This window comes from Melanerpes formicivorus, unplaced genomic scaffold (genome assembly GCF_026170545.1).
Source record: "Melanerpes formicivorus ecotype bairdi unplaced genomic scaffold, bMelFor1.0.p_v2 SCAF_34, whole genome shotgun sequence".
NCBI classification, from domain to species: Eukaryota; Metazoa; Chordata; class Aves; order Piciformes; family Picidae; genus Melanerpes; species Melanerpes formicivorus.
Genome location: NW_027142386.1, coordinates 4,161,119 through 4,186,549, shown reverse-complemented (window position 1 = coordinate 4,186,549; position 25,431 = coordinate 4,161,119). Strand labels below are relative to the sequence as shown.

General features: G+C 58.6%; 1 protein-coding gene across 4 annotated transcripts in view; it reads left to right on the top strand.

The window, feature by feature from the left end:
- The first annotated feature begins 1,282 nt into the window (after positions 1-1,282).
- LOC137450259 (tetraspanin-15-like) overlaps positions 1,283-25,431 on the top strand; it is a 51,375-nt gene continuing 27,226 nt past the window's right edge. For all 4 annotated transcript variants that reach the window (XM_068156610.1, XM_068156608.1, XM_068156609.1 and 1 more), the window contains exons 1-3: positions 1,283-1,508; positions 12,569-12,754; positions 21,225-21,299. In XM_068156610.1, the coding sequence (XP_068012711.1) occupies positions 1,422-1,508; positions 12,569-12,754; positions 21,225-21,299 (348 nt within the window). In that variant the 5' untranslated portion in view covers positions 1,283-1,421. The remainder of the gene's footprint in view (positions 1,509-12,568; positions 12,755-21,224; positions 21,300-25,431) is intronic.

Below are 25,431 nucleotides of genomic sequence, written 5' to 3'. Positions count from 1 at the left end.
TGCTGCTGGCCCTGACTTCCCATAGGAGACTCCTGGCGCTGTCCCAGCTGTCTCTGGGGTCATTTTGAGGGAGCTTATTTTTTGGCACACCAACCCCTACCAGTCCATGATTCTATGACTGTCTGTGCCTCCTCTTGATAGATTTATAGATGCCTCAGCACCCCCTGCAGCTCCTGGTGGTGGCTGCAGGATTGCAAGAGGCTCTTCCAACATGGTGCCAAGGACAGGAGACCCCAGGGGCAGCACATTTGCTGTTGGTGCTGCCATGGACTGAGTTTTGGAGGACTTGGTGGAGCAGCTCCACACAGAGAGAGCTTTGCAGCTGCTCCTGGTGGCAGCTCCAGATGGACTGGTGGAGCACAGAGTGCTTTGCTGCTGTTCCTGGTGGCAGCTCCAGGTGGACTGGTGGAGCACAGAGAGCTTTGCTGATGCCTTGGCACCACATCCAGATGGATTGGTGGAGTAACTCCACTTAAAGAGATCTTCCCTGGTGCTCCTGGTGGCAGACCCAGATGGATTGGTGGAACAACCCCACATGCAGAGAGTTTTGCTGGTGCCCTGGCAGCAGATCCAGATGGATTGGTGAAGTAACTCCACTTAAAGAGAGCTTTGCTGGTGCCCTGACACCAGATCCAGATGGATTGGTGGAGCAACTCCACTCAGGGAGATCTTCCCTGGTGCTCTTGGTGGCAGATCCAGATGGATTGGTGAAGTAACTCCACTTAAAGAGAGCTTTGCTGGTGCCCTGACATCAGATCCAGATGGGTTGGTGGAGCAACTCCACTCAGAGAGATCTTCCCTGGTGCTCCTGGTGGCAGACCCAGATGGATTGGTGGAGCACCCCCACTTGCAGAGAGCTTTGCTGGTGCCCTGGCAGCAGACTCAGATGGATTGGTGGTGCAACCCCACATGCAGAGAGCTTTGCTGGTGCCCTGGCAGCAGACCCAGATGGATTGGTGATGTAACTTCACTTAAAGAGAGCTTTGCTTGTGCCCTGACACCAGATCCAGATGGATTGGTGGAGCAACCCCACATGCAGAGAGCTTTGCTGGTGCCCTGGCAGCAGACCCAGATGGATTGGTGGAGCACCCCCACATGAAGAGAGCTTTGCTGGTGCCCTGGCAGCAGCCCCAGATGGATTGGTGGTGCAACCCCACATGCAGAGAGCTTTGCTGGTGCCTTGGCAGCAGATCCAAGCCACGACCTCAGCAAAGGGTTAACCGCGGCCGCTCGCCGCCGCCTCCCCCTGCGCCGCTCTCCGCTCCTGCCAGGCGGAAGCGGGAGCCAGCAGCTGAAGTTCAAGGCTCCTCTGTTGTCTGCATGTGGAGGCTCTTTGGGCTCGGCGGAGGAGGGCAGAAGCCGGCTGGCGAGGGGAGGGTCCGGCGGGCAGCCCCCAGCCCCCTCGCAGCGCAGCTCCAGGGATGGCTGCGGGCTCCGAGTGCCGGAATTCCCTCCTCTATTACTACAGCATCAAATTCGCCCTCTCCGCCTACGCCACCCTCTTCTCGGTAGGTGCTCTCCTCGCTTTGCTGTCCTGCCCGGTGTTTCCCCTCCACCATCCCACCCCCCTCTCCCTGCCCCCCGCCCTGGGCTGCCTTTCGCTCGGCAGTGTCCGCACTTCCCCTTCCCAGCCCCCGAATCCTCGCAGCGCAGCCTGCTCCTGGCGCCTGGGGCTCCCCGAGACCCAACCGGGCAGTTTGGGGGTGAAACCAGAAGGCTTTGGTGGCTTTGAGAGCAGCTCCCTTGGGGGTTACCCTTCCCTGGAGATGCTCTTGCAAATCCCTTGGGGCTGCAGGTTGGGATGTGGGGCATGTGGAGCACGAAGGGGGAGTTAAGGAGGGTGGGTTGACCACCACAGCTGGGTGCCCTCCGCCCCTCTGGGTGAAGACATGAGAGCAGACATTGAGGGGCTGGGGGTTGTAGCCAGGCTGGTCCTTTCGAGAGGTTTAAACCCCCTCCTTCTGAAGCAGTTTGCGATTGTTGAGCTACAGGTGGAGGGAGGCAGCCCTGGCACCGGGGAGAAACCAGCAGGGGAAGGTGGGAGGGAAGCACGAAATTCCCCATCCCTTCGGGCTCTGGGTGTAAAGGCAAGAGATGGGAAGCTGGCAGCAACCTGGGGTTAGTCTTGCATAACCCTGCAGGTACCTGCAGGTGTTTCCTGCGGGGGTGCCAGGAAGCCTCCTTGCCCCGTGGGCACACCGGGGCCGGGCCGCGGCAGAGCCGCCCCAGGGTGGGGTGGGAGAAGGGGAGGGGGTGAGAAGCAGAGCCGCCCCAGGGTGGGGTGGGAGAGGGGGAGGAGGTGAGAAGCAGAGCCTGAAAAACGCTTTTGCTGTCCTGATTTGTTTGTTTTTCTCCGTGACTGAGCTCTTTGGCAGGACTCAGCCTGCCCCCACGGGCTGGGGACAGCAGGAGCTGGTGTCTCGCTGTGCCAAACGAGAGCCCAGCCCAGGGCATGAGGGAGAACAACAAAACAAGGAGGCTTCTAGCTCATTATCTCTGATTTCCTCATGGTCTGCTGGGTAGGAAGGCTCTGAGGGGAGAGGAGACTCTGAGCCTCTCATCGAGTAGTTTGGGTTGGTAAAGACCTTTCAGATCCTCCACTCCAAGCACTCTCTGACTCTGCCATGGCCCTCAGCACCACAGCCTTGACACACCTCCAGGGGTGGGCATTCAACCACCTCTCTGGGCAATTTGTTCCAGGCTTTGAGAACCTTTCCAGTGAAGAATTTTCCTCTAATATCAAACCTGAAACTCCCCTGGTGACTCCTGAGGCCATTTCCTCTTGTCCTGTCCCTTGTGCCTTGGCAGAAGAGATCAACCCCAATCTGGCTCCAGCCTCCATTCAGGGAGCTGGAGAGAGCCAGAAGGTCTCCCCTCAGCCTCCTTCTCCCCAGCTCCTTCAGCTGCTCCTCTCCAGACCCTTCCCCACCTTCCTTGCCCTGCTCCAGCCTTCAAAGTCCTCCTGGCAGTCAGGAGCCCAGCCCTGAGCCCAGCACTCAAGCTGTGGCCTCCCCAGTGCCCAGCCCGGGGGCACAATCCCTGCCCTGCTCCTGGTAATCCAAGCCAGGCTGCTGGTGGCCTCCAAACGTCTCCCACAGAGTGTCCAGGACCTTCCTGCTGCTCAATGAGACTAAAAGAATCCAGAGTTCTTCACCCATTCGTGGGGTTTGAGGGCCTGGGTAAGGATTGTGCAGTAGCTTTGCTTTGTACATGAAGCTGCTGGAAGACCTTTCCCCATGGGTTTGGTTTCACTCAGGAGCTGAGCTCTGCTCAGCTGGAGGTTCCCACCCCTGAAAACACCTTGGGGCAGCTGCAGGGAGGGGGGAGGAGGAGATGGAGGCTTTGCTCCTGATTAATCTGGATGTTTAGCAAAGGTAGCTCAAGGCTGGGGTGCAGCAGCACAACCACACTGCCAGGTGCTTGTTGACTCCTGGAATCTTCTGAGGGCTCCTGGAAGCTTCCTCCAGCAAGAACCACAGAATTGTCAGGGTTGGAAGGGACCTCAAGGCTCAGCCAGGTCCAACCCCCCTGCTATGGGCAGGGACACCTCACACCACAGCAGGTTGCTCACAGCCACCTCCAGCCTGGCTGCAAACACCTCCAGGCAGGAGGCTTCCACCACCTCCCTGGGCAACCTGTGCCAGGCTCTCACCACCCTCCTGGGGAACAACTTCTTCCTCTCAGCCACTCTGAATCTCCCCACTTCTAGTTTTGCTCCATCTCCCCCAGTCCTATCCCTCCCCGACACCCTCACAAGTCCCTCCCCAGCTTTCCTGTAGCCCCCTGCAGATCCTGGAAGGCCACAATTAGGTCTCCTCAGAGTCTCCTCCTCTCCAGACTGCACAACCCCAACTCCCTCAGTCTGTCCTCACAGCAGAGCAGCTCCAGCCCTCTGCTCCTCCTCATGGCCCTTCTCTGGACACCTTCCAGCCCCTCCAGATCCTTCCTGGCACAGAGGCTCCAGAGCTGGCCCCAGAGCTCCAGCTGTGGTCTCAGCAGAGTGGAGCAGAGGGGCAGAATCCCCTCCCTGGCCCTGCTGGCCACACTTCTCTTGCTGCAGCCCAGGCTCTGCTTGGCTCTCTGGGCTGCAAGTGCTGACTGCTGGCTCCTGTTGGGCTCCTCTCAGGACACCCCTAGCTCCTTACCTTCAGTGCTGTTCTCCAGCCAGTCCCTGCCCAGCCTGTATCAGTGCCTGGGATTGCCCTGAGCCAGCTGCAGGACCTTGCATCTGGTTTTGATGAACCTCCTGAGGTTGTCCTGAGCCCAGCTCTGCAGCCTGTTCAGGTCCCTGTGGATGGATCCCTTCCTTCCAGCCTGTCCAGGTCCCTGTGGATGGATCCCTTCCTTCCAGCCTGTCCAGGTCCCTGTGGATGGATCCCTTCCCTCCAGCCTGCCCAGGTCCCTGTGGATGGATCCCTTCCCTCCAGCCTGTCCAGCTCCCTGTGGATGGATCCCTTCCCTCCAGCCTGTCCAGGTCCCTCTGGATGGATCCCTTCCCTGCAGCTGTCTGCTGCATCACACAGCTTGGTGCTGTCAGCAAACTGACTGCTGGGGTGCAGAAGAGTCCTAAGTATTTCCCAGTGAGTGGCAGAGAGCTGCAAAGGGGAAATGTAATGAAATGAGTAAAATAATAACAATAATACATTTAACTCCCCCCACCAAACCAACCCTTTGAATCCCTCTGCCCCAGCCTGCCTTCAGCCCTGGCTGCTCCTCACACAGATCCACAGGGATTGCTCTGCTCCTGAGAGCTTTCCAGCTGCCTGACCTACTTCTGGCCTCATTTGCACATCGCTGCTGTGTTAATTGCTCGGCGCTGAGGAGCCCTGCGGGGCCTCATTAGCCAGGGGCTGGCTCTGGCTTTCTCCCTGGCCAAAGGCACTCAGGAAAGACCCCCCAGTTGTGCAGGAGGAGACCCCAGTTGTGCAGGAGGTGGCCCTCCTTGTGCAGGAGACCCCAATTGTGCAGGAGGAGACCCCAGCTGTCCAGGAGGAGACCCCAACTGTGCAGGAGGAGACCCTCCTTGTGCAGGACACCCTCCTTGTGCAGGAGACCCCCAATTGTGCAGGAGGAGACCCCAATTGTGCAGGAGGAGACCTCCTTGTGCAGGAGACCCCTAGCTGTGCAGGAGAAGACCCCAGCTGTGCAGGAGGAGACCCCAGTTGTGCAAGAGAAGACCCCCAACTGTGCAGGAGGAGACCCTCCTTATGCAGGAGACCCCAGCTGTGCAGGAGGAGACCCTCCTTGTGCAGGAGACCCCCAACTGTGCAGGAGGAGACCCTCCTTGTGCAGGAGGAGACCCTCCTTGTGCAGGAGACCCCAGCTGTGCAGGAGGAGACCTCCTTGTGCAGGAGACCCCAGCTGTGCAGGAGGAGACCTCCTTGTGCAGGAGACCCCAATTGTGCAGGAAGAGACCCTCCTTGTGCAGGAGACCCCAGCTGTGCAGGAGGAGACCTCCTTGTGCAGGAGACCCCAATTGTGCAGGAGGAGACCCTCCTTGTGCAGGAGACCCCAGCTGCGCAGGAGGAGACCTCCTTGTGCAGGAGACCCCAGCTGTGCAGGAGGAGACCTCCTTGTGCAGGAGACCCCAATTGTGCAGGAAGAGACCCTCCTTGTGCAGGAGATGCCAGCTGTGCAGGAGGAGACTCTCCTTGTGCAAGAGGAGCCCCCCATTGTGCAAGAGGAGACCCCAGTTGTGCAGGAAGAGATGCTCACTGTGCAGGAGCCCCTCCTTGGTCAGGAGCTTCTCCCTTGCATTGAAGGCTTTGGACATGTTCCTGAGAGAGGATTCAGATCAATCAGACAATGACAGAATGGTTTGGGCTGGAAGGGACCTCAAAGATCCTCCAGCTCCAACCCCCTGCCATGGGCAGGGACACCTCCCCCCAGCCCAGCTTGCTCAAGGCCTCATCCAGCCTGGCCTTGAGCACCTGCTGGAGTGAGACATCCACAGCCTCCTTGAACAACCTGTTCCAGGGTCTCCTCACCCTCCCTCTCAAGAATTTCTTCCTCATCTCCAGCCTAAAGCTGCCCCTCCCCAGCCCTGCTCTCCAGACCCTTCCACACCTTTCTTGCCCTGGTCAGCTTGGGTGGAGAAGGAGCTGCTGGCCTTTCCTTCTGCTCCTCCCCACACCAGTGCTCTGCCACCTCCCCCAGCTGCCAGGGTCTGTGTGGGCTTGAAGCCACCATCAGGATGAGGGTTTGGTGTTCCCAAATAAGGAGAACTTGCAGCCTTGCCTTGGCTTGGCCAGCATTGACTCAGCCTTTAGTGTCCTTCACCCTGGATGAGCCACATCTGCTGCTGGGCTCTGGGTAGCCTTCCAGGTTGTGCTGCTGTCCCCATGGGTTTGTGCCACCACTGCTGTCACTTGGGTCCTGTGGGTCTGGAGTGGAGGTGACACCAGATCTGTGCCCCTGTGGGTTGGGTTGGAAGGGACCTGGAAGGCCATCCAGTTCCAACCCCCTGCCATGGGCAGGGACACCTCCCCCCAGCCCAGGCTGCTCAAGGCCCATGGGGGATCTGTGGGTGAAGGTTCAACAAGGAGGAGAGCAGAGCCCTGCAGCTGGGCAGGAGGAAGAAGCTGCAGCAGCACAGGCTGGGAGGGGATCTGCTGGAGAGCAGCCCCAAGGAGAAGGAGCTGGCAGTGCTGCTGGGCAGCAAGGGCTGCAGGGCACAGCAATGTGCCCTGGGGGCCAAGAAGGCCAAGGGGGTCCTGGGGGCATTCAGAGGAGTGTGGCCAGCAGGGCCAGGGAGCTTCTCCTCCCCCTCTGCTCTGCCCTGCTGAGGTCACACCTGGAACATTGCAGCCAGCTCTGGGCTCCCCAGTTGAGCAGGGACAGGGAGCTGCTGGAGAGAGTCCAAGGGAGGGCTGCAAGGCTGCTGAAGGGACTGCAGCAGTGCCTGGGGAGGAGAGGCTGAGAGCCCTGGGGGTGCTGAGTGTGGAGAGGAGAAGGCTGAGAGGGATCTGATCAATGTCTCTCAAGAGCTGAGGGCTGGGGGGCAGGAGGGAGGGGACAGGCTCTGCTCAGCTGCAGCCTGGCACAGGCCAAGGGGCAAGGGATGGAAAGTGCAGCCCAGGAGGTTGCAGCTCAGCAGGAGGAGGAACTTCTGCCCTGGGAGGCTGCCAGAGGCCTGGAGCAGGCTGCCCAGAGAGGTTGTGGAGTCTCCTTGTGTGGAGCCTTTGCAGCCCTGTCTGGATGTGTTCCTGTGTGCCCTGGGCTGGGTTCTCTGCTCCTGCTCTGGCAGGGGGCTTGGGCTGGGAGATCTTTGGAGGTCCCTTCCACCCCCTGACCTCCTGGGAGCTGGGATCTCTTTGGGGTTTAGTGGGGTTGGGGTTGATGGTTGGGCTCAAAGGTCTCAGAGGTCTTTTGCAACCAAGAAAATTTCATGATTCTGTGACTGCTTAGAGGTTCAGCAGAGGTTGGTTAGGCACAGGCTGGGTAGGCACAGGCTGGTTAAGCACAGGCTGGTTAAGCACAGGCTGGTTAGGCACAGGCTGATTAGGCACAGATTGGCTTCTCCTCCCCAGAGCTCTTGCAGAGCAGTTGTAATGATGCTTGTTGCCTCTTTTGGTGCTTGCACTGCTATTAAGGTGATCACTGAGTAATTAATGAGTAAGTACAGAGGAGGTACCAGCAAACTTCATTAGGAGGCTCCCCATGGCATCAGGGGTGGGTGGTGGAAGGGCTGTGATGCCAGGAATCCTGAATGTCTATCTGGAATACATCCAGACACAGCTGAGTCAATTCAGAGGGCAACAGAAAAAAACTCCTCCAGGAGGAAGCAGAGATGGGAACCCAGGCAGCTGGGTCTGGCAAGGGGCTGGCAAACTCTTCCTCCTCATCTCTGGCCAAAGGGGGATGAGCTGATCCAGGCTCTGATGGAAAAGTGCAAGGTCCTGCAGCTGGCTCAGGCCAGCCCCAGGCACAGCTCCAGGCTGGGGGCAGAGTGGGTTGAGAGCAGCCCTGAAGAAAGAGCCTTGGGGGTGCTGGGTGCTGAGCAGCTCCCCAGGAGCCAGCAGTGCCCTCCTGCAGCCCCAAGGCAGCTGTGTGCTGGGCTGCAGCCAGAGCAGGGTGGGCAGCAGGGCAGCAGAGGGGATTCTGCCCCTGGGCTCTGCTCTGCTCACACCTCACCTCCAATCCTGCCTCCAGCTCTGGGGTCCCCAGCAGGAGAAGGACACAGAGCTGTGGAGTGAGGCCAGAGGAGGCCACAAAGATGCTCCAAGGGCTGGGGCAGCTCTGCTGTGAGCACAGGCTGAGGGAGCTGGGGCTGTGCAGCCTGGAGAAGGCTCCAGGGGGACCTCAGAGCTGCCTGCCAGGAGCTGAAGGGATCCTGCAGGAAGGCTGCAGAGAGACTTTTGCTGAGGGGGTCTAGAGCCAGGCCAAGGGGGAATGGTTTGAAGCTGAGGCAGAGCAGGGTTAGAGTGGAGCTGAGGAAGAAGTTCTTCAGTGTGAGGGTGGTGAGAGCCTGGCCCAGGCTGCCCAGGGAGGCTGTGGCTGCCTCCTGCCTGGGGGTGTTGGAGGCCAGGCTGGATGAGGCTTGGAGCAGCTGAGTGTGGCTGAGAGCTGTCCCTGCCCATTGTGGGGAGTCTGCAGCAGATGATCTCTGAGCTCCCTTCCAAGCTGAGCCATGCTGGGAGACTCTTCAATCCCTGCTTCTTCCCCACTTTATGGTGCTCCACAGGTGCTGGCAGTGACCTGAATACTCCAATCCCACAGTCATCCCCAGACACAGCACTTCTTAGGGCATGCTGATCTTTCTGACCAGCTTTCCCACTCAGATCCCTCTGCCAGCATCACTCCTTGTCCTTCCAAAGCTCATTATCTCCCAGCAAGTCTTCCTTTGCAATCTGCCTGTGCTGGGAGATGTGCCAGCACCTCCCTCCCCTTCCTCGAGGTGTGTGATGCTTTACAAGGTGCTTCCTTGTGCCTTCATCTGCTGTGATTAGCACAACAAATTGGGTGGAGATGAGGTGCAGAGATGGGCTGGGGTCCAGCCTGCAGCACTAATCACACAGTCATAGAACGGTTTGGGCTGGAAGGGACCTTGAAGCTCATCCAGTTCCAGTCCCCTGCCATGGGCAGGGACACCTCCCACCAGCCCAGGTTGCTCAGAGTCCCTCCCCAGCTCTCCTAGAGCCCCTTCAGGTACTGAAATGGCACCAGAAGCTCTCCCTGGAGCCCTCTCCTCTTCAGGTTGAACAACCCCAACTCTCCCAGCCTGGCCTCCCAGCAGAGCCCTTCCAGCCCTGCCAGCATTGCTGTGGCCTCCTCTGGCCCTCTCCACCAGGTCCCTGTCTGTGCTGAGGGCTCCAGGGCTGTCCCAGCACTGCAGGGGAGGTCTGAGCAGAGCACAGCAGAGAGGCAGAATCCCCTCCCTGCCCCTGCTGCCCCCACTGCTGGGGATCAGCCCAGGCCAGGCTGGGGCTGGCAGCACTCGGTGCCAGCTTTGAGTCCTTCTCCCCAGGGCTGCTCTGCAGCCATTCTCCACCCAGCCTGGATTAGTGCTTGGGATTGTCCTGACCCAGCTGCAGGACCTTGGCAAATCCTTAGCAGATCTCCCTGCATTTCCATCTCCTCCCTGCATTTCCATCTCCTCTCTGCACTTTCATCTCCTCCTTGCATTTCCATCTCCTCTCTGCACTTCCATCTCCTCCCTGCATTTCCATCTCCTCTCTGCACTTCCATCTCCTCCCTGCATTTCCATCTCCTCTCTGCACTTCCATCTCCTCCCTACACTTTCATCTCCTCCCTGCACTTCCATCTCCTCCCTGCACTTCCATCTCCTCTCTGCATTTCCATCTCCTCTCTGCATTTCCATCTCCTCCCTGCACTTCCATCTCCTCCCTGCACTTCCATCTCCTCCCTGCACTTCCATCTCCTCTCTGCATTTCCATCTCCTCTCTGCATTTCCATCTCCTCTCTGCATTTCCATCTCCTCTCTGCATTTCCATCTCCTCTCTGCACTTCCATCTCCTCCCTGCATTTCCATCTCCTCCCTGCATTTCCATCTCCTCCCTGCATTTCCATCTCCTCTCTGCACTTCCATCTCCTCCCTGCATTTCCATCTCCTCCCTTCATTTCCATCTCCTCCCTGCATTTCCATCTCCTCTCTGCACTTCCATCTCCTCTCTGCATTTCCATCTCCTCTCTGCATTTCCATCTCCTCCCTGCACTTCCATCTCCTCTCTGCACTTCCTTTTCCCCATCTCAGTCACCTTTTCCCCATGCCAGGTGCTGTGTTCCCCCCTCCTCTAAACCACTTGGGGTTCTCCCAGCCCCATGGTGATGCTGGGAGGAAGGTCTGGGCCTGCTCTGCAGCAGCCTCACCCACACCACATCCTTCCAACTTCCCAAGGATACTTCTCAGCCCTGGGAGAATTTGTTGGTTGTTGGTTTTCTTTTCCCTTCAATCTTTTCAAGAATCCTTTTTAGCTCTTCAAAAGCTTTTGCCCACCCTGCAATCCCTCCTTGCTTGCCAGCAGGTGAAGCCCATCCCATGCATGCTGCCTCCTCAGCTCCTCAAGCATCCAGCCCTTGAACCCCCTCCTCCTGCTTTTGCTCTCTGCACTCCCTCTGCTCTCTTTCCTCACTCTCATCACAGATGGATTAATTAAAAGGGGGAGAGTGGCTCTGATTAGCCCAGGGAAGAGCAGCCTGGGGTGCATTAATGCTTGCCCCCCCACCTCCAGAGCCAAGTGGCAATCCTGGGACAGCCTCTAAGAGACAAACATCAAATCAAACCTCCCCCCCCCCCCCATCACCAACCTGGGGCTCAGAACAAAGGATTAAGATGAAACTGGGACTAAAAGGAGCAAGTGGGCTGCAGCTTTGCTTGCCAGTCCCTGAAGTGCTGGAGCAGGGCCAGAGAAGGACAACAAAGGTGGGGAAGGGTCTGGAGAAGAGGGCTGGGGAGGAGCAGCTGAGGGAGCTGGGGGTGTTTGAGCCTGCAGAAAAGGAAGCTGAGGGGAGAGACCTTCTGGCTCTCTGCAGCCCCCTGAGAGAAGGCTGGAGCCAGGTTGCTGTTGGTCTGTTCAAGTGACAGCACACTGCTTGAGGGCAGCCTGCAGGAGAAGGCCTTGGGGGTGTCAGCTGGTGACAAACTCCCCAGGAGCCAGCACTGGGCCCTGGCAGCCCAGAGCCAGCTGAGTGCTGAGCTGCAGCCAGAGCAGGGAGAGCAGCAGCACAGGGAGGGGATTCTGCCCCTCTGCTCTGCTCTGCTCAGCCCCCACCTGCAGCACTGCCTCCAGCTCTGGGGCCCCAGCACAAGAAGGACCTGGAGCTGCTGGGGAGGCTCCAGAGGAGGCAACCAAGATCCTCAGAGGGCTGGAGAAGCTCTCCTGTGAGGACAGGCTGAGAGAGTTGGGGCTGTTCAGCCTGGAGAAAGAGAAAGCTCCAAGAAGACCTCAGAGCAGCCTTTGCAGTACCTGCAGGGGCTGCAGGGGAGCTGGGGAGGGACTTTGGACAAGGGCTGGGAGTGCCAGGATGAGAGACAATGGCTTTGAGCTGGGAGAGGGGAGACTGAGACTGGAGATGAGGAAGAAATTCTTTGCAGTGAGGGTGGGGAGAGACTGGCACAGGTTGCCCAGGGAGGCTGTGGATGTCTCCTGCCTGGAGCTGTTCAAGGCCAGGCTGGATGTGGCTGTGAGCAACCTGCTGTGGTGTAAGGTGTCCCTGCCCATGGCAGGGGGTTGGAGCTGGCTAAGCTTTGAGCTCCCTTCCAACCCAACCCATTCTATGATAAGAGGAAATGGCTTCAAGCTGCCCCAGGGGAGGTTCTGGTTGGATATGTAGAAGAGTTTTTTCCCCAGGAAGGGTTCTCAGGCCCTGGCCCAGGATGCCCAGGGAGGTGGGGGAGTCCCCATCCCTGGAGGTGTGTAAGAGCTGGGCAGACAATAGTGCCTGGGGACAAGACTTAATCAAGGACTGGTCCATGTTGAGCTAAGGATTGGACTCAATGCTCCTGAAAGCCTTTACCAATGTCCTGTGTCCAGCTCTGGGCTCCTCAGTTCAAGAAGGACATTGAGACACTGGAAGGTGTCCAGAGAAGGGCACGAGGCTGGGGAGGGGGCTGGGGCACAAGGCTGGGGAGGGGTCGGGGGCACAAGGCTGGGGAGGGGTCTGGAGCACAGCCCTGTGAGGAGAGGCTGAGGGAGCTGGGGTTGCTTAGCCTGGAGAGGAGGAGGCTCAGGGGAGACCTTCTTGAACTGAATAGCCCAGAACTGGACACAGTACTCAAGGTGTGGCCTAACCAGTGCTGAGCACAGGGCACAATGACCTCCCTGCTCCTGCTGGCCACACTGTTCCTGATGCAGGCCAGGATGCCATTGGCCCTCTTGGCCACCTGGGCACACTGCTGGCTCCTGTTCAGCTGCTGCCAACCACTACCCCCAGGTCCCTCTCTGCCTGGCTGCTCTCACCATCTGGTTTGGTCTGGAAGGGACCTTAAAGCTCACCCTGTGGTGGGAGCTTTGCTTGGCTGGATGGAACAGCTCCCACCTCCACCTCTCTGGGGTTTGCTTTCCCCTCCCACCGCTGCCTCTGGTCCCATCCTGTGCTTCCCTTGCAGGTCCTGGGCCTGGTGATCCTCTGCATTGGGATCTATGCTGAGGTGGAGAGGCAAAAGCACAAAACCTTGGAAGGGATCTTCCTGGCTCCAGCCATCATCCTCCTCCTGCTGGGCTCCACCATGTTTGGAGTCTCCTTCGTGGGCATGGTCGGGAGCCTGAGGGACAACCGCACGCTGCTGAAGATGGTAAGGATGGAGCTGGGCCCTCCCCAGGCTGCCCTGGGGCCCTCTGCAGGGCTTCTGCAGTCTCCTTCCTGCAGAGGTGGTGGAGTCTCCTCTGGGGAGATTGTGGAGTCTCCTTCCCTGGAGAGGCTGTGGAGTCTCCTTCCTTGGAGAGGTTGTGGAGTCTCCTCTGGGGAGGTTGTGGAGTCTCCTTCCCTGGGGAGGTGGTGGAGTATCCTTCCTTGGAGAGGTTGTGGAGTCTCCTCTGGGGAGGCTGTGGAATCTCCTTCCCTGGGGAGGTTGTGGAGTCTCCTCTGGGGAGGCTGTGGAATCTCCTTCCCTGGAGAGGTGGTGGAGTCTCCTTCCCTGCAGAGGCTGTGGAGTCTCCTTCCCTGGGGAGGTGGTGGAGTATCCTTCCCTGAAGAGGTTGTGGTCTCCTCTGGGGAGGTGGTGGAGTCTCCTTCCTCGGAGAGGTTGTGGAGTCTCCTCTGGGGAGGCTGTGGAATCTCCTTCCCTGCAGAGGCTGTGGAGTCTCCTTCCCTGGGGAGGTGGTGGAGTCTCCTTCCCTGCAGAGGCTGTGGAGTCTCCTTCCCTGGGGAGGTGGTGGAGTATCCTTCCCTGAAGAGGTTGTGGTCTCCTCTGGGGAGGTGGTGGAGTCTCCTTCCTCGGAGAGGTTGTGGAGTCTCCTTCCCTGGAGCCTTTGCAGCCCTGTCTGGATGTGTTCCTGTGTGCCCTGTGCTGGATTCTCTGCTCCTGCTCTGGCAGGGGGCTGGGACTGGAGGGTCTCCAGGAGTCCCTTCCAACCCCTAACCTCCTCTGATCCCATGGGTGATCTGAAGGAGGAAAATGGATGTGTCCCAAGGAGTCTCCAGCCCAGGTTGCTCAAAGCTAGGTGGGAAGAGCAATTTCTGAGGGTGGAGAAACAAAGCTGAGCTTCTCTTGACCCCCTGGTGGTTGGAAGGGACCTTCAAGATCATCCAGTTCCATCCACCTCCCCCCAGCCCAGCTTGCTCAAGGCCTCATCCAGCCTGGCCCTGAACAGCTCCAGGGAGGAGGCAGCCACAGCCTCCCTGGGCAGCCTGTTCCTGTGCCTCCTCACTCTCACTGGGAAGGATTTCTTCCTCATCTCCAGTCTCAATCTGCCCTCCTCAAGCTTCAATCCCTTCCCCCTCATCCTCTCACTCCCAGCCCTTGTCAGAAGTCCCTTCCTCACTTTCTTGCAGGGCCCCTTCAGGTACTGGAAGGCTGCTCTGAGGTCTCCCTGGAGACTTCTCTTCTCCAGGCTGAGCAGCCCCAACTCTCTCAGCCTTCCAACCCTTTCAGGAAGCCTTTTCCCCCCCTAATATCTAACCTCAAACCTCCCCTGGGGCAATTCCAGGCCATCCTAAGCCGTTCCCTCCATTCAGGTGGAGGTCAGAGCTCTTCCACCACCCTCACCCACGGGCGAGCTCCATCACTGAGCTCTGTGACAGCTCTGCTGTCCCTGTGGCTGCCTCTTGATGCTGCCTCGGTGGAGAAAGAGCTTTTGGATGAATAATCCATGCTGGTGCACAGAGCTTCCCTGCCAGTGGCAGCTCGTGCCTTGCATGCAAAGGCTTTGCTTAACACCTCCACCTCCCTCTGCTCTGGGCTGATTGGTGTCTTCACATCCACCACTCCAGCAGCCAGGGCTCACTGGAGCTGGTTGGCTGGGATAATCAGCCAGGATTTGCAGTGCCAGGGGCTGCAGAGCCCAGAGCAGCACAGCAGTGAGCTCCTCCTGGCTTCTGCTGCAGGAGAGGCAGAAATGCTCTCTGCCCCTCCACGGCTCTGCGTCGGTGCCACCCGGCAGAGACCCCCAGAAGGGGTTGGCTTGGAAGGGGCCTGAAGGATCCTCCAGTTCCAACCCCCCTGCCAGAGAAGGAGACTCCTCAGCCTCTCTGGTCAGCCTGCTTCAGGGCTGGGCAGGGACCTTTAAAGCTCTGAGGTGCTCCAACACTCCTGGTAATGAAGCTACAGCTTGCTGCTGGGGGGCAGCCAGGGTGGCCCTGCCTTCCCCCCAGGCTTTCCCAAGCCTCTGCTGCCAGCCTCTGGCATCCACATGGCTGCCAGCTCACAGCATCATGGGACCCCAGACTGCTTTGGCTTGGAAGGAACCTTTCAAAGCTCCTCCAGTCCAAGCCCCTGCAGCCAGCAGGGACATCCCCAACTACAGCAGGCTGCTCCCAGAGTCCCATCAAGCCTGAGCTGGGATGGTGCCAGGCATGGGGCAGCCCTCACCTCCCTGGCAGCCTGGGCCAGGCTCTCCCCACCCTCAGGGTCAAACATTTCTGCCTTCTCTCCACTCTCAAGCTCCCTCTTGCACTTCAAACCATCCCCCCTTGGCCTGTTCCTAAGGCCCTGCTCAAAGCTCTGTCCCCAGCTTTCTGCTCAGCCCCTGAAGCACTGCAAGGCCAGCAGAAGGTCTCCCTGGAGCCTTCTCCTCTCCAGGCTGCCCAAAGCCAACTCTCCCAGCCTGGCCTCCCAGCAGAGCCCTTCCAGCCCTGCCAGCATTGCTGTGGCCTCCTCTGGCCCTGCTCCAGCAGGTCCCTGTCTGTGCTGAGGGCTCCAGCTCCTCTCTGCCAGGCTGGGGACAGGACACCCAGCATCCCCCTCCTGCTGCAGGCCAGCAGCCAGCAGCTCTCTGCCCCCAGCCAGCCCCAGCAGAGCTGTGCTCCACAGGGAATTCCCTCCCAGCCTCTGCTGGGGCTTTGCCTGGGTGCTTCTGGGAGCTGTGCCCAGCTCCAGGCAAGGTGCTGCCTCTGCTGCAGGCACCCCAGGCCCTGCAGCTCACTTGTCCTCCTGAGGACTCCAGAGCCTCACTGGCAGGAGGGGGAGAGGACTTCCCTTGCCCATCCCAGGCTCAGTGTTCCTCTCCAGTCTCAGCCTAAGCTGGAGCTGTGCTGCTTGTGGAGAAGCCTTCATCTCCTCCTCCCTTTGTCTGCTGCTTTTCAGGCTCTGCTCATCCTCTCCAGCTTCACTCCAAGGAGGGCTTAGTGCTCCAGCTGTCTGATGGCATCTCCCTGTCTGTGCTCAGGCTCCTGGATCACAGCTAATCCTCTGCTCCCACACCCAGAGCCCCGTTTGGGAGTGGAGAATTGACACATCAGAGGGGAGGAAAGCTCAGCCCCGGGGCAGCCCAAGGGCGACAGAGCCTTTGGAGCTCATTAAGAGCATTTCACAAGGGCTGTCTGCCCAATCAGTGCTGCAAAGGGCATGAAACACAAACAGTGCCCCCTTGGGCTGCCTCCTGCTCCCCGTGGGCACCAGCAGCTTCATGCCTGCCACCTGCAATAAAGCAAGGAACGTCTGAGGAAGTCATCCCCACAATGGGAGCCCCAAGCAAGGGGATGGCTCTGCTGTGATCCTGGAAGTCTCTCCCCAGCAGGATTTACTCTGTGATTCTGTGACAGGAGGAGCAATTTCTTCCCTTGGAGGATTGTCCAGGCCTGGCCCAGACTTCCCAGGGCAGTGGTGGAGTCCCCAGCCCTGGAGGGGTCTCAAAGCCCTGTGGTGCTGCTGAGGGCCATGGGTTGGGGGTGCCCTGGCAGTGCTGGGTTAAATCTGGACTTGATGACCTGAAAGGTCTCTTCCACCCCAAACCATTCTATGATTCTGTGTGCTGAGATATCATAGAATCCCAGCATGGCTCAGGCTGGGAGGGAGCTCAGAGATCATCTGCTGCAACCTCCCCACCATGGGCAGGGACAGCTCTCATTAGATCAGGTTGCCCAAACCTCATCCAGCCTGGCCTCCAACACCCCCAGGCAGGAGGTTGCTGAGGGAGGTGGCTCAGGGTCAGTGGCTCAGCAGCAGTGGTGGATTGTGAGCTCTGTCTGGGTGAGTGCTTGGACTGGGTGATCCCCAAGGTCTCTTCCAGCCTCAGCATGGTTCTGTGACAAAGTGCTGGTGGAGTTAAAGAGGGAACAGGAGATCTGTGATGAGATGTGATGGTGTGGTGTGATGATGTGGTGTGATGTGATGTGATGATGTGATGTGATGATATGATATGATGATGTGATGATGTGGTGCTGTGATGTGATGTGGTGTGATGATGTGATGTGATGGTTTCTTGATTTGCTGTTCCAGCTTCACAGATTCACAGAATGGGCTTGGAGGGTTGGAGGGGACATTAAAGCTCAGCCAGTTCCAACTCCCTGCCATGGGCAGGGACAGCTCTCAACCACACTCAGCTGCTCAAGGCCTCATCCAGCCTGGCCTTGAACACCTCCAGGCAGAAGGCAGCCACAGCATCCCTGGGCAGCCTGGGCCAGACTCTCACCACCCTCACACTGAAGAGCTTCTTCCTCAGCTCCACTCTAACCCTGCTCTGCCTCACCTTGGCCCTTGGCCTGGCTCTAGACCCCCTCAGCAAAAGTCTCTCTGCAGCCTTCCTGCAGGATCCCTTCAGCTCCTGGCAGCAGCTCTGAGGTCCCCCTGGAGCCTTCTCCTCTGTAGGCTGCACAGCCCCAGCTCTCTCAGCCTGTGTTCACAGCAGAGCTGCTCCAGACCTTGGAGCATCTTTGTGGCCTCCTCTGGCCTCACTCCACAGCTCTGTGTCCTTCTCCTGCTGGGGACCCCAGAGCTGGAGGCAGGATTGGAGGTGAGGTGTGAGCAGAGCAGAGCCAAACCCAGCTAGCATCAGCAGCAAGATGTGAGGAGCAAACTCCACTGAGCCACCACCACCAACCTTCACCACGTCTTTTATTGCCCTCTTTTGTGTTTTCCCTCTCCAGACTGCCTCAGGATGTGACTTCCCAATCTGTGGTTGAGCTGTGCCTTTCCCTTGCCTCTCCAGCCCCTGATTGCAGGAGTAAGCAGAGAGATTAGAGGCTGGAAGTGGTTGGAGAGGTTGGGTTTGGAGAGGGACTGCTGGGGGATGGTTGGCAATCACTGAGCTATTGTGTGGATGGAGAATTGTCCTCCTCCTGGCAGGATGAATTTCCCCCCCTTGAAGAGACTCAGCTTGCTGCAGTGATTGGAAGGTTTGAGGGCCCTGAATGAAAGCAATCAAACAACACAGGAGTCCTCTAAACAGGGGGGGGAACTTCCTTGGTTTAAAGGGTGGGAGCTCTGGAGCAGGCTGCCCAGGGAGGGGGTGGAGGCTTCATCTCTGGGGAGATTCCAAACCCACCTGGATGTGTTCCTGGGTGACCTTCTCAAGGTGATCCTGCTCTGGCAGGGGGTGGGGGTTGGACCTCCAGAGATCCCTTCCAGCCTCTACCATTCTGTGCTCCTGTGAAGGAGCAGTTTGAGGTCTGAGCTGCTTCAAGCAGCTGGGGGTGGAGGAAAGGGCAACAAACGATGTGGAAGCCTCTGTGTCAATGGCTCAGGTGTCCCTCAGCCACATCACCAAGGAACTCCATACCCCACAGCAGCTGCTGAAATCACTTGGAAGTCAGAGGAGCTGAAAGTTTCAGCAAGCAGCAGCTTCCCCTTAGGTTTCTTCTGTGTTCAGAACCATCCAGTGAGAGTTAAAAATGTCCTCTGGCACCCACAGGTGCAGCTTGCCCAGGGGGGGTTGGAAGCTCTCCACACCAGCAGACTCCATAACCTCTCTGGGCAGCCTGCTCCAGGCCTCCAGCACCCTCACACCAAACAACTTTCTCCTCAGGGGCAAACAGAACCTCCTGGCTGCCACTTTGTGCCCCTTGCCCCTTGGCCTGGCCCTGGGCACCACTCAGCAGAGCCTGGCTCCAGCCTCTTGCCCCCCACAGCTCCTTCAGCTCTTGCTGAGCATTGCTCAGCTGCCCTCTGGGGCTGCTCTTCTGCAGGCTCTCAGCCCCAGGGCTCTCAGCCTTTGCTGCTGCCAGAGCTGCTCCAGGCCCCTCAGCAGCTTCCCAGCCTGCCCTGGACTCTCCCCAGCAATTCCCTGTCCCTCTGCAAGTGGGGAGCCCAGAGCTTGAAACAGGACTGCAGATGTGATCTCATCAGGACAGAGCAGAGGGGCAGGAGAACCTCCCTCACCCTGCTGCCCACACTCTTCTCCATGCCCCCCAGGACACCACTGGATCCTTCTTGGCCCCCAGGGCACACTGCTGGCTCCTGGGCACCTTCTTGTCCCCCAGCCCTCCCAGCTCCTTCTCCTGGAGCTGCTTCCCAGCAGCTTCCCCTCCCCTGTGCTGCTGCAGGAAGTTGTTGCTCCCCAGGGGCAGGACCCTGCCCTTACCCTGCTTGCCCTCCATGAGGTTCCTCTCCCCCAGCTCTCAGCCTGCCCAGGGCTCAGTGGCTGCCAGCACAGCCTGCTGGAGGTCACCACTCCTCCCAGCTTGGTCCCATCAGCAAGCTTGCTTTGATAGGCCTGGGCTGATGGGCAGGGAAGGGAACTTTCCATCCCCCCCAAGGAATCAAGTGGGTGAAGGAACAGAAGAGTGTCCTGGGCAGAGGCTTTGTGAGCTGTCTCCTGGGCAGAGGAATTTTGCTGTGGAGCCAAACCTGAAGATGCTGTGCAAAAAAAAACACCCCATCTCTTCAGCTGGGCTTTGCTGTCCTCATTTTACCTGTGGAGGAGACAGCTCCTGACAGGCTCTGGGCTGTTGTTTGGGCTTCAAAGCAGCCAAATTGAGAGCTGCTTCCACGGGGGAATAACCACTTTGGGGAGGGTTTTTCAGGAGAAGGCCTTCATGGCTGCCTGTCAGCAGGAAACCAAGCCTGGGGAAGGTCCACAGTGAGTGGGAGGATGCCCCAGAGAGTTGCTGGGAAGGTGGTGGTGCTCTAAAAGCCATCAGGCTTCTGGGGCAAACCCACCCTGGCTTTGTGCTTCTGTGCTGACTTGAAGCCGTGGAGCTCCTCCAAGGCTGCTCTTGAGGACAGGAGGAGGTGGTGGCTGCTTGCTCAGGGGATGATTTAATGGCCTCCCAGATGGAATGAGAGCTCTATCCATCAACACCCACGTGTGCCAGGTGGCTGCACCTTCAGGCTGGTGCCAGCTGTCAGCAGGGAACAAGTGGTTCCCTCTGCAGGTGTCCCCAGACTGTGTGTCCCCCCTCATGGCACTGGGGAGGCCACAGCTCCATTGCTGGGTTCGGTTGGGGGGCTCCTCACTCCAAGAAGGACAATGAGAGGGCTGGAGAAGGTCCAGGGCAGGGCAATGAAGCTGGGGAAGGGTCTGGAGGAGAGGGCTGGGGAGGAGCAGCTGAGGGAGCTGGGGAGAGGGAGGCTGAGGGGAGACCTTCTGGCTCTCTGCAGCTCCCTGAGAGGAGGCTGGAGCCAGGCTGCTGTTGGTCTCTTTTCCCAAGGAACAAACAACAGGACAAGAGGAAATGGGCTGACACTGTGCCAGGGCAGGTTTAGGCTGGAGAGCAGAAGCAAATTCTTCCCTGAAAGGGTTCTCCAGCCGTGGAGCTGAAGCTGCTCTGTCAGGACATTGATTTCCAGCGTGAGTTTGCTGCCACAATCAATCCTGGCAGAGGCAGGAGCTGCTGCCTGTGCTCTGGAGATGGATGAGCTCTGCTGGCTGCCCAGCTTGCAAACACTGATCTTCAGCCATGTGCCAGCATCCCAGCACAGAGGGATGCTGCAAGCCTTTATCCACCCAGAGATGACATTTGCTCCCCACTTCATCCATCTGCTTCCATCTCACCCACCTTCCCTTCCCTTCCCTTCCCTTCCCTTCCCTTCCCTTCCCTTCCCTTCCCTTCCCTTCCCTTCCCTTCCCTTCCCTTCCCTTCCCTTCCCTTCCCTTCCCTTCCCTTCCCTTCCCTTCCCTTCCCTTCCCTTCCCTTCCCTTCCCTTCCCTTCCCTTCCCTTCCCTTCCCTTCCCTTCCCTTCTTTCTTCTCCTATCTTTGCTTTCTCCTTCCTTCCCCTTTCCTCCTCTTCCTTCCCGTTTCTCTCCTTCCCTTCCCCTTTCCTCTCTTTCCCTTCCCCTTCCCCTCTCCTCTCCTCTCCTCTCCCCTCCCCCTCCTCTCCTCTCCTCTCCTCTCCTCTCCTCTCCTCTCCTCTCCTCTCCTCTCCTCTCCTCTCCTCTCCTCTCCTCTCCTCTCCTCTCCTCTCCTCTCCTCTCCTCTCCTCTCCTCTCCTCTCCTCTCCTCTCCTCTCCTCTCCTCTCCTCTCCTCTCCTCTCCTCTCCTCTCCTCTCCTCTCCTCTCCTCTCCTCTCCTCTCCTCTCCTCTTCCCTTCCCTTCCCTTCCCTTCCCTTCCCTTCCCTTCCCTTCCCTTCCCTTCCCTTCCCTTCCCTTCCCTTCCCTTCCCTTCCCTTCCCTTCCCTTCCCTTCCCTTCCCTTCCCTTCCCCTTCCCCTTCCCCTTCCCCTTCCCCTTCCCCTTCCCCTTCCCCTTTTCCTTCCTCTTTCCTCTCCTCCCCTCCCCACTCTCTTACTCCCTTTTAGGGCCAAGACCTTCCCTGGGGAGCTCCTACTGACCTCTCTGGATCTCCAGATGTTTGGGAGCAGCTCCAGGTGGCCCGTGCTGGGGTCCAGCACTGGCAGAGGGCACAGCCTGGCTTGGGGCAGGGCTAATCCTCCCCTTTCTCTTTCCAGTTCTTCTGGGTCCTTCTGGTGATCTTCCTCACAGAGCTGCTGCTCCTCTTCATCGAAATCATCTTTGAAAGCAAGGTGAGTGCCAGGAGGAGGCCCTGGCTGGCTGCATGCTGACACAGAGCAGCCACAGCTGTCCCCAGGGAGGGAAAATCCTCTGCTGTAGAATTAGAGAAGCATTCAGGTTGGGACAGACCTTTGAGCTCACCCAGCACTGCCAGGGCACCACCAACCCATGGCCCTCAGCACCACATCGAAACCCCTCCAGGGATGGAGACTCCAACACTGCCCTGGGCAGCCTGGGCCAGGCTTGGGCAGCCCTCAAGGGGAAGAAATTGTTCCTCATGGCCAACCTGAACCTCCCCATGGCAACCTGAGGCCATTTCCTCTTGTCCTGTCCCTTGTGCCTTGGCAGAGGAGTCCAACCTGGCTCCAGCCTCCGCTAAGGGATGTGGAGAGAGCCAGAAGGTCTCCCCTCAGCCTCCTCTGCTCCAGGCTCAACACCCACACCTCCCTCAGCTGCTCCTCCCCAGCCCTCTTCTCCAGACCCTTCCCCACCTTCCTTGCCCTTCTCTGGCCCTGCTCCAGCCCTCAAAGTCCTTCTGGCAGTCAGGAGCCCAACCCTGAGCCCAGCTCTCAAGCTGTGGCCTCCCCAGTGCCCAGCCCAGGGGCACAATCCCTGCCCTGCTCCTGCTGCCCTCTGCATTACTGCCGCAGGCCAGGCTGCTGTTCAGATGCACTCAGAGTTTCTGCCTCCTGCCTTGCAGCTCCTGAAGGTCACATTCTCTGGGATCACTTCTTTTCCCCCTCTCTTCCCTCACTTTTTAACTCTCTTGGTGTCTCCTTTCTGGCCACTTGCTCTCCCAAGGCACAGTGTTGGAGCCATGCAGCTGGAGACAAAGACCTCTAGAGCTCAGTTGGGCTTAAAAGGTCGTGGAGGGACCCCTGGCAGACCTCCCTTCAGCAAAGTATCTCAAATCATTGAGGCTAAAGGGTGCAGGGATGGCCACACTCACAGCCCCAGGCAACCAGGCTCCGCCAGCAGAGAAGCTCTAACTGCAGAACCCTGCCCTGCTCCTGCTGCCCACACCATTGCTGCTCCAGGCCAGGCTGCCTGTGGCCTTCTTGGCCACCTGGGCACACTGCAGGCTCACATCTTGCCAGTTATTGACCTGTACTCTGAGGACCTTCTCCTCTGGACCCTTTCCAGCCTGTAGCACACACCCTGAGTGCTGAAGGCTTTTATTGCTCTTTCTCTTCTGGGGCTGCCCATGGTGCTCCAGAGCTGTGATGGATCTCCAGCACCACCCAGAGCTGCAGCTGCAGCTCCTTTTAACAGACTCCCAGCCAAAAACTGAAGCTGTTTGGGTCTTTTTTTTCCCTCCTTTCTTGAGGACTCATTAAACTCCTCACCTCCATTAGGCCAACCCCTGGCTTGCATTTCCACTGACAGGTTTGAGTTAGAGCTGAGCTGGCAAGGTGGTTAATGCTTCCAGTGGATGTCCTTGCTGGCCACCCACCTTCTGCTGGAGGAACCCTGCCATTTTCAATTTAATCTTCCCCCTGCAGTTGATCAAATGATTAAAGAGCTGAGCTCAAGCTCTGCTGGCTTGGGGAAAGCTCGAGGCAGGAGAAAAACTTTGAAGGGCTCTGAAAACCAAGTCCCCTTTGCATGAAGAGCTTGGGGGTTGCAAAGCCAGCTGGGGTCTGGGGTTGGAGTTGGTAGTTCTGTGCTTGGGGAGCCCCAAAGAGAGGTTGGGATTGGGAGTTGTGTGCTTGGAGACCCCAAAGAGAGGTTGGAACTGGGAGTTGTGTGCTTGGAGAGCCCCAAAGAGAGGTTGGGATTAGGAGCTGTGTGCTTGGAGAGCCCCAAAGAGAGGTTGGGATTAGGAGCTGTGTGCTTGGAGAGCCCCAAAGAGAGGTTGGGATTGGGAGTTGTGTGCTTGGAGAGCCCCAAAGAGAGGCTGGGACTGGGAGTTGTGTGCTTGGAGAGCCCCACAATCAGACAGATGTTGAGAGCTGTGTGCTTGGTGACCCCAAAGTCAAAGGCAGGCAATGAGGGAGGTCACTGAGCTCAGGATGCTTCAGCCAACTCCATCCAGCAGCTTCCCAAACCCCTCTGATCCCAGACACACGTGCTGCAGCTGTAGGCAGCTGTGCTGCTCCAGGGAGATCAGATCCCTTGAGTCTTTCCATGCAGAGGACTCCAAGATGTGCTCTGTTCCTGTGACATTCATCAGGAAACACATTCCTAGAGTCACAGAATGGGTTGGGTTGGAAGGGAGCTCAAAGCTCAGCCAGTGACAACCCCCTGCCATGGGCAGGGACACCTCCCACCAGCCCAGCCTGCTCCAGGCCTCATCCAGCCTGGCCTTGAACAGCTCCAGGGAGGGGACAGCCACAGCCTCCCTGGGCAACCTGTGCCAGGCTCTCCTCACCCTCACTGCAAAGAATTTCTTCCTCATCTCCAGTCTCAGTCTCCCCTCTCCCAGCTCAAAGCCATTGTTCCTCATCCTGGCACTCCCAGCCCTTGCCCAGAGTCCCTCCCCAGCTCTCCTGGAGCCCCTGCAGGCACTGGATGACTGCTCTGAGGTCTCCCTGGAGCCTTCTCTTCTGCAGCCTGAACACCCCCAACTCTCCCAGCCACAGTGGAGCTTCTGCAGCCCTCTGCCCACCTTCTTCTTGGCTCCCCCTTCGAGCCTCCCCGGTGCTGCCGAGCTGCTCAGCACCACCCTGTGCTGAGCAGAGGATGCAGCCGGGAAGCTGTGGTAGCATCGAGGAGCAGGGATTGCAGCCTGGTGCCTGAGCTTAAGTGCTCAAATTGGGGCCTTAATTTAAATTTAACGGGGGCCATCCCAACCTAATTAAACAGCAAACAATGAGGGAGGGAGAGGGGAGGAAGGAGGGAGCCGAGGAGCGATGGATGCGCCGCGACCCAAAGCTGCTTGGAGGGGCGAAGCTGCCTGTGGAACAATGGTTGTTTATTAAAGTCATTAAAACCACATTTAATTGGATTGCAGATTAAATCAGCAGGGATGACAGACGAGTTTAGAGGCCTCCCAGCTACTGCCGACTGAAACGGGCTCCATTGAGATGGAGATGGAGGAAGGGGGGGGAAGAGCGGCAGAGAGGATGGGGGTTGGGTGGGTGAGGGGAAGGGACCTGGGCCAGGCTGGGTGGATGTGCCAAGACCAAGGCAGGGCCAAGGGCTGGGTCCTGCCCTTGGGGCACAGCAACCCCGAGGATGGCTCCAGGCTGGAAAGTGCCTGGTGGGAAAGGCCCTGGGGGTGCTGGGTGACAGCAGCTGGAGAGGAGGCAGCAGTGCCCAGGTGGCCAAGAAGGTCACCAGCAGCCTGGCCTGGAGTGGGCAGCAGGAGCAGGGCAGGGATTGTGCCCCTGGGCTGGGCACTGGGGAGGCCACAGCTTGAGGGCTGGGCTCAGGGTTGGGCTCCTGACTGCCAGAAGGACTTTGAGGGCTGGAGCAGGGCCAGAGAAGGGCAAGGAAGGTGGGGAAGGGTCTGGAGAAGAGGGCGGGGGGAGGAGCAGCTGAGGGAGCTGGGGGGGTTGAGCCTGGAGCAGAGGAGGCTGAGGGGAGAACTTCTGGCTCCCTCTGAGAGAGAGAGGAGGCTGGAGCTAGGTGGGGGTTGGCCTCTTGTGCCAAGGCACAGGACAAGAGGAAACAGCCTCAGGTTGCCCCAGGGCAGGTTTAGGTTGGACATTAGATGAAGCCTCTTAACTGAAAGGGTTCTCAGAGCCTGGCCCAGGCTGCCCAGGGAGGAGGCTGAATCCCCATCCCTGGAGGTGTTCCAGAGCTGCAGAGCTGTGGTGCTGAGGGCTATGGCTTAACCCCAGCCCTTGCAGAGGCAGAGAGTGCTTGGAGTGGATATCTGGAAGGGCTTTCCCTACCCATTCTATGAGGCTAAGAGCAAGAAATTCACACCTGAACCCTGTGGCATTTCTCTCCCACCTCAAACCTCATTCCCGAGGCTGCCTCCACGCTGCCCTCCTCCAGAGGACCACAGGGGCAGCAGTCTGGGGGGAGAAGAAGGAAGGAAGGAGGACAGGGTAAAGCCTGGGCACTGTCTGTTGGGTTGGTTTCAGTGCTGGGCAAACTGGGAAGCCAGATTTTAGCAAACCTCCCCGGGAAGAGCTCCCTGCAGGCAGCTTCAGCTCTCCCCAGCCAGCCCCTGGCTGTCTGCAGGCTTTGTTT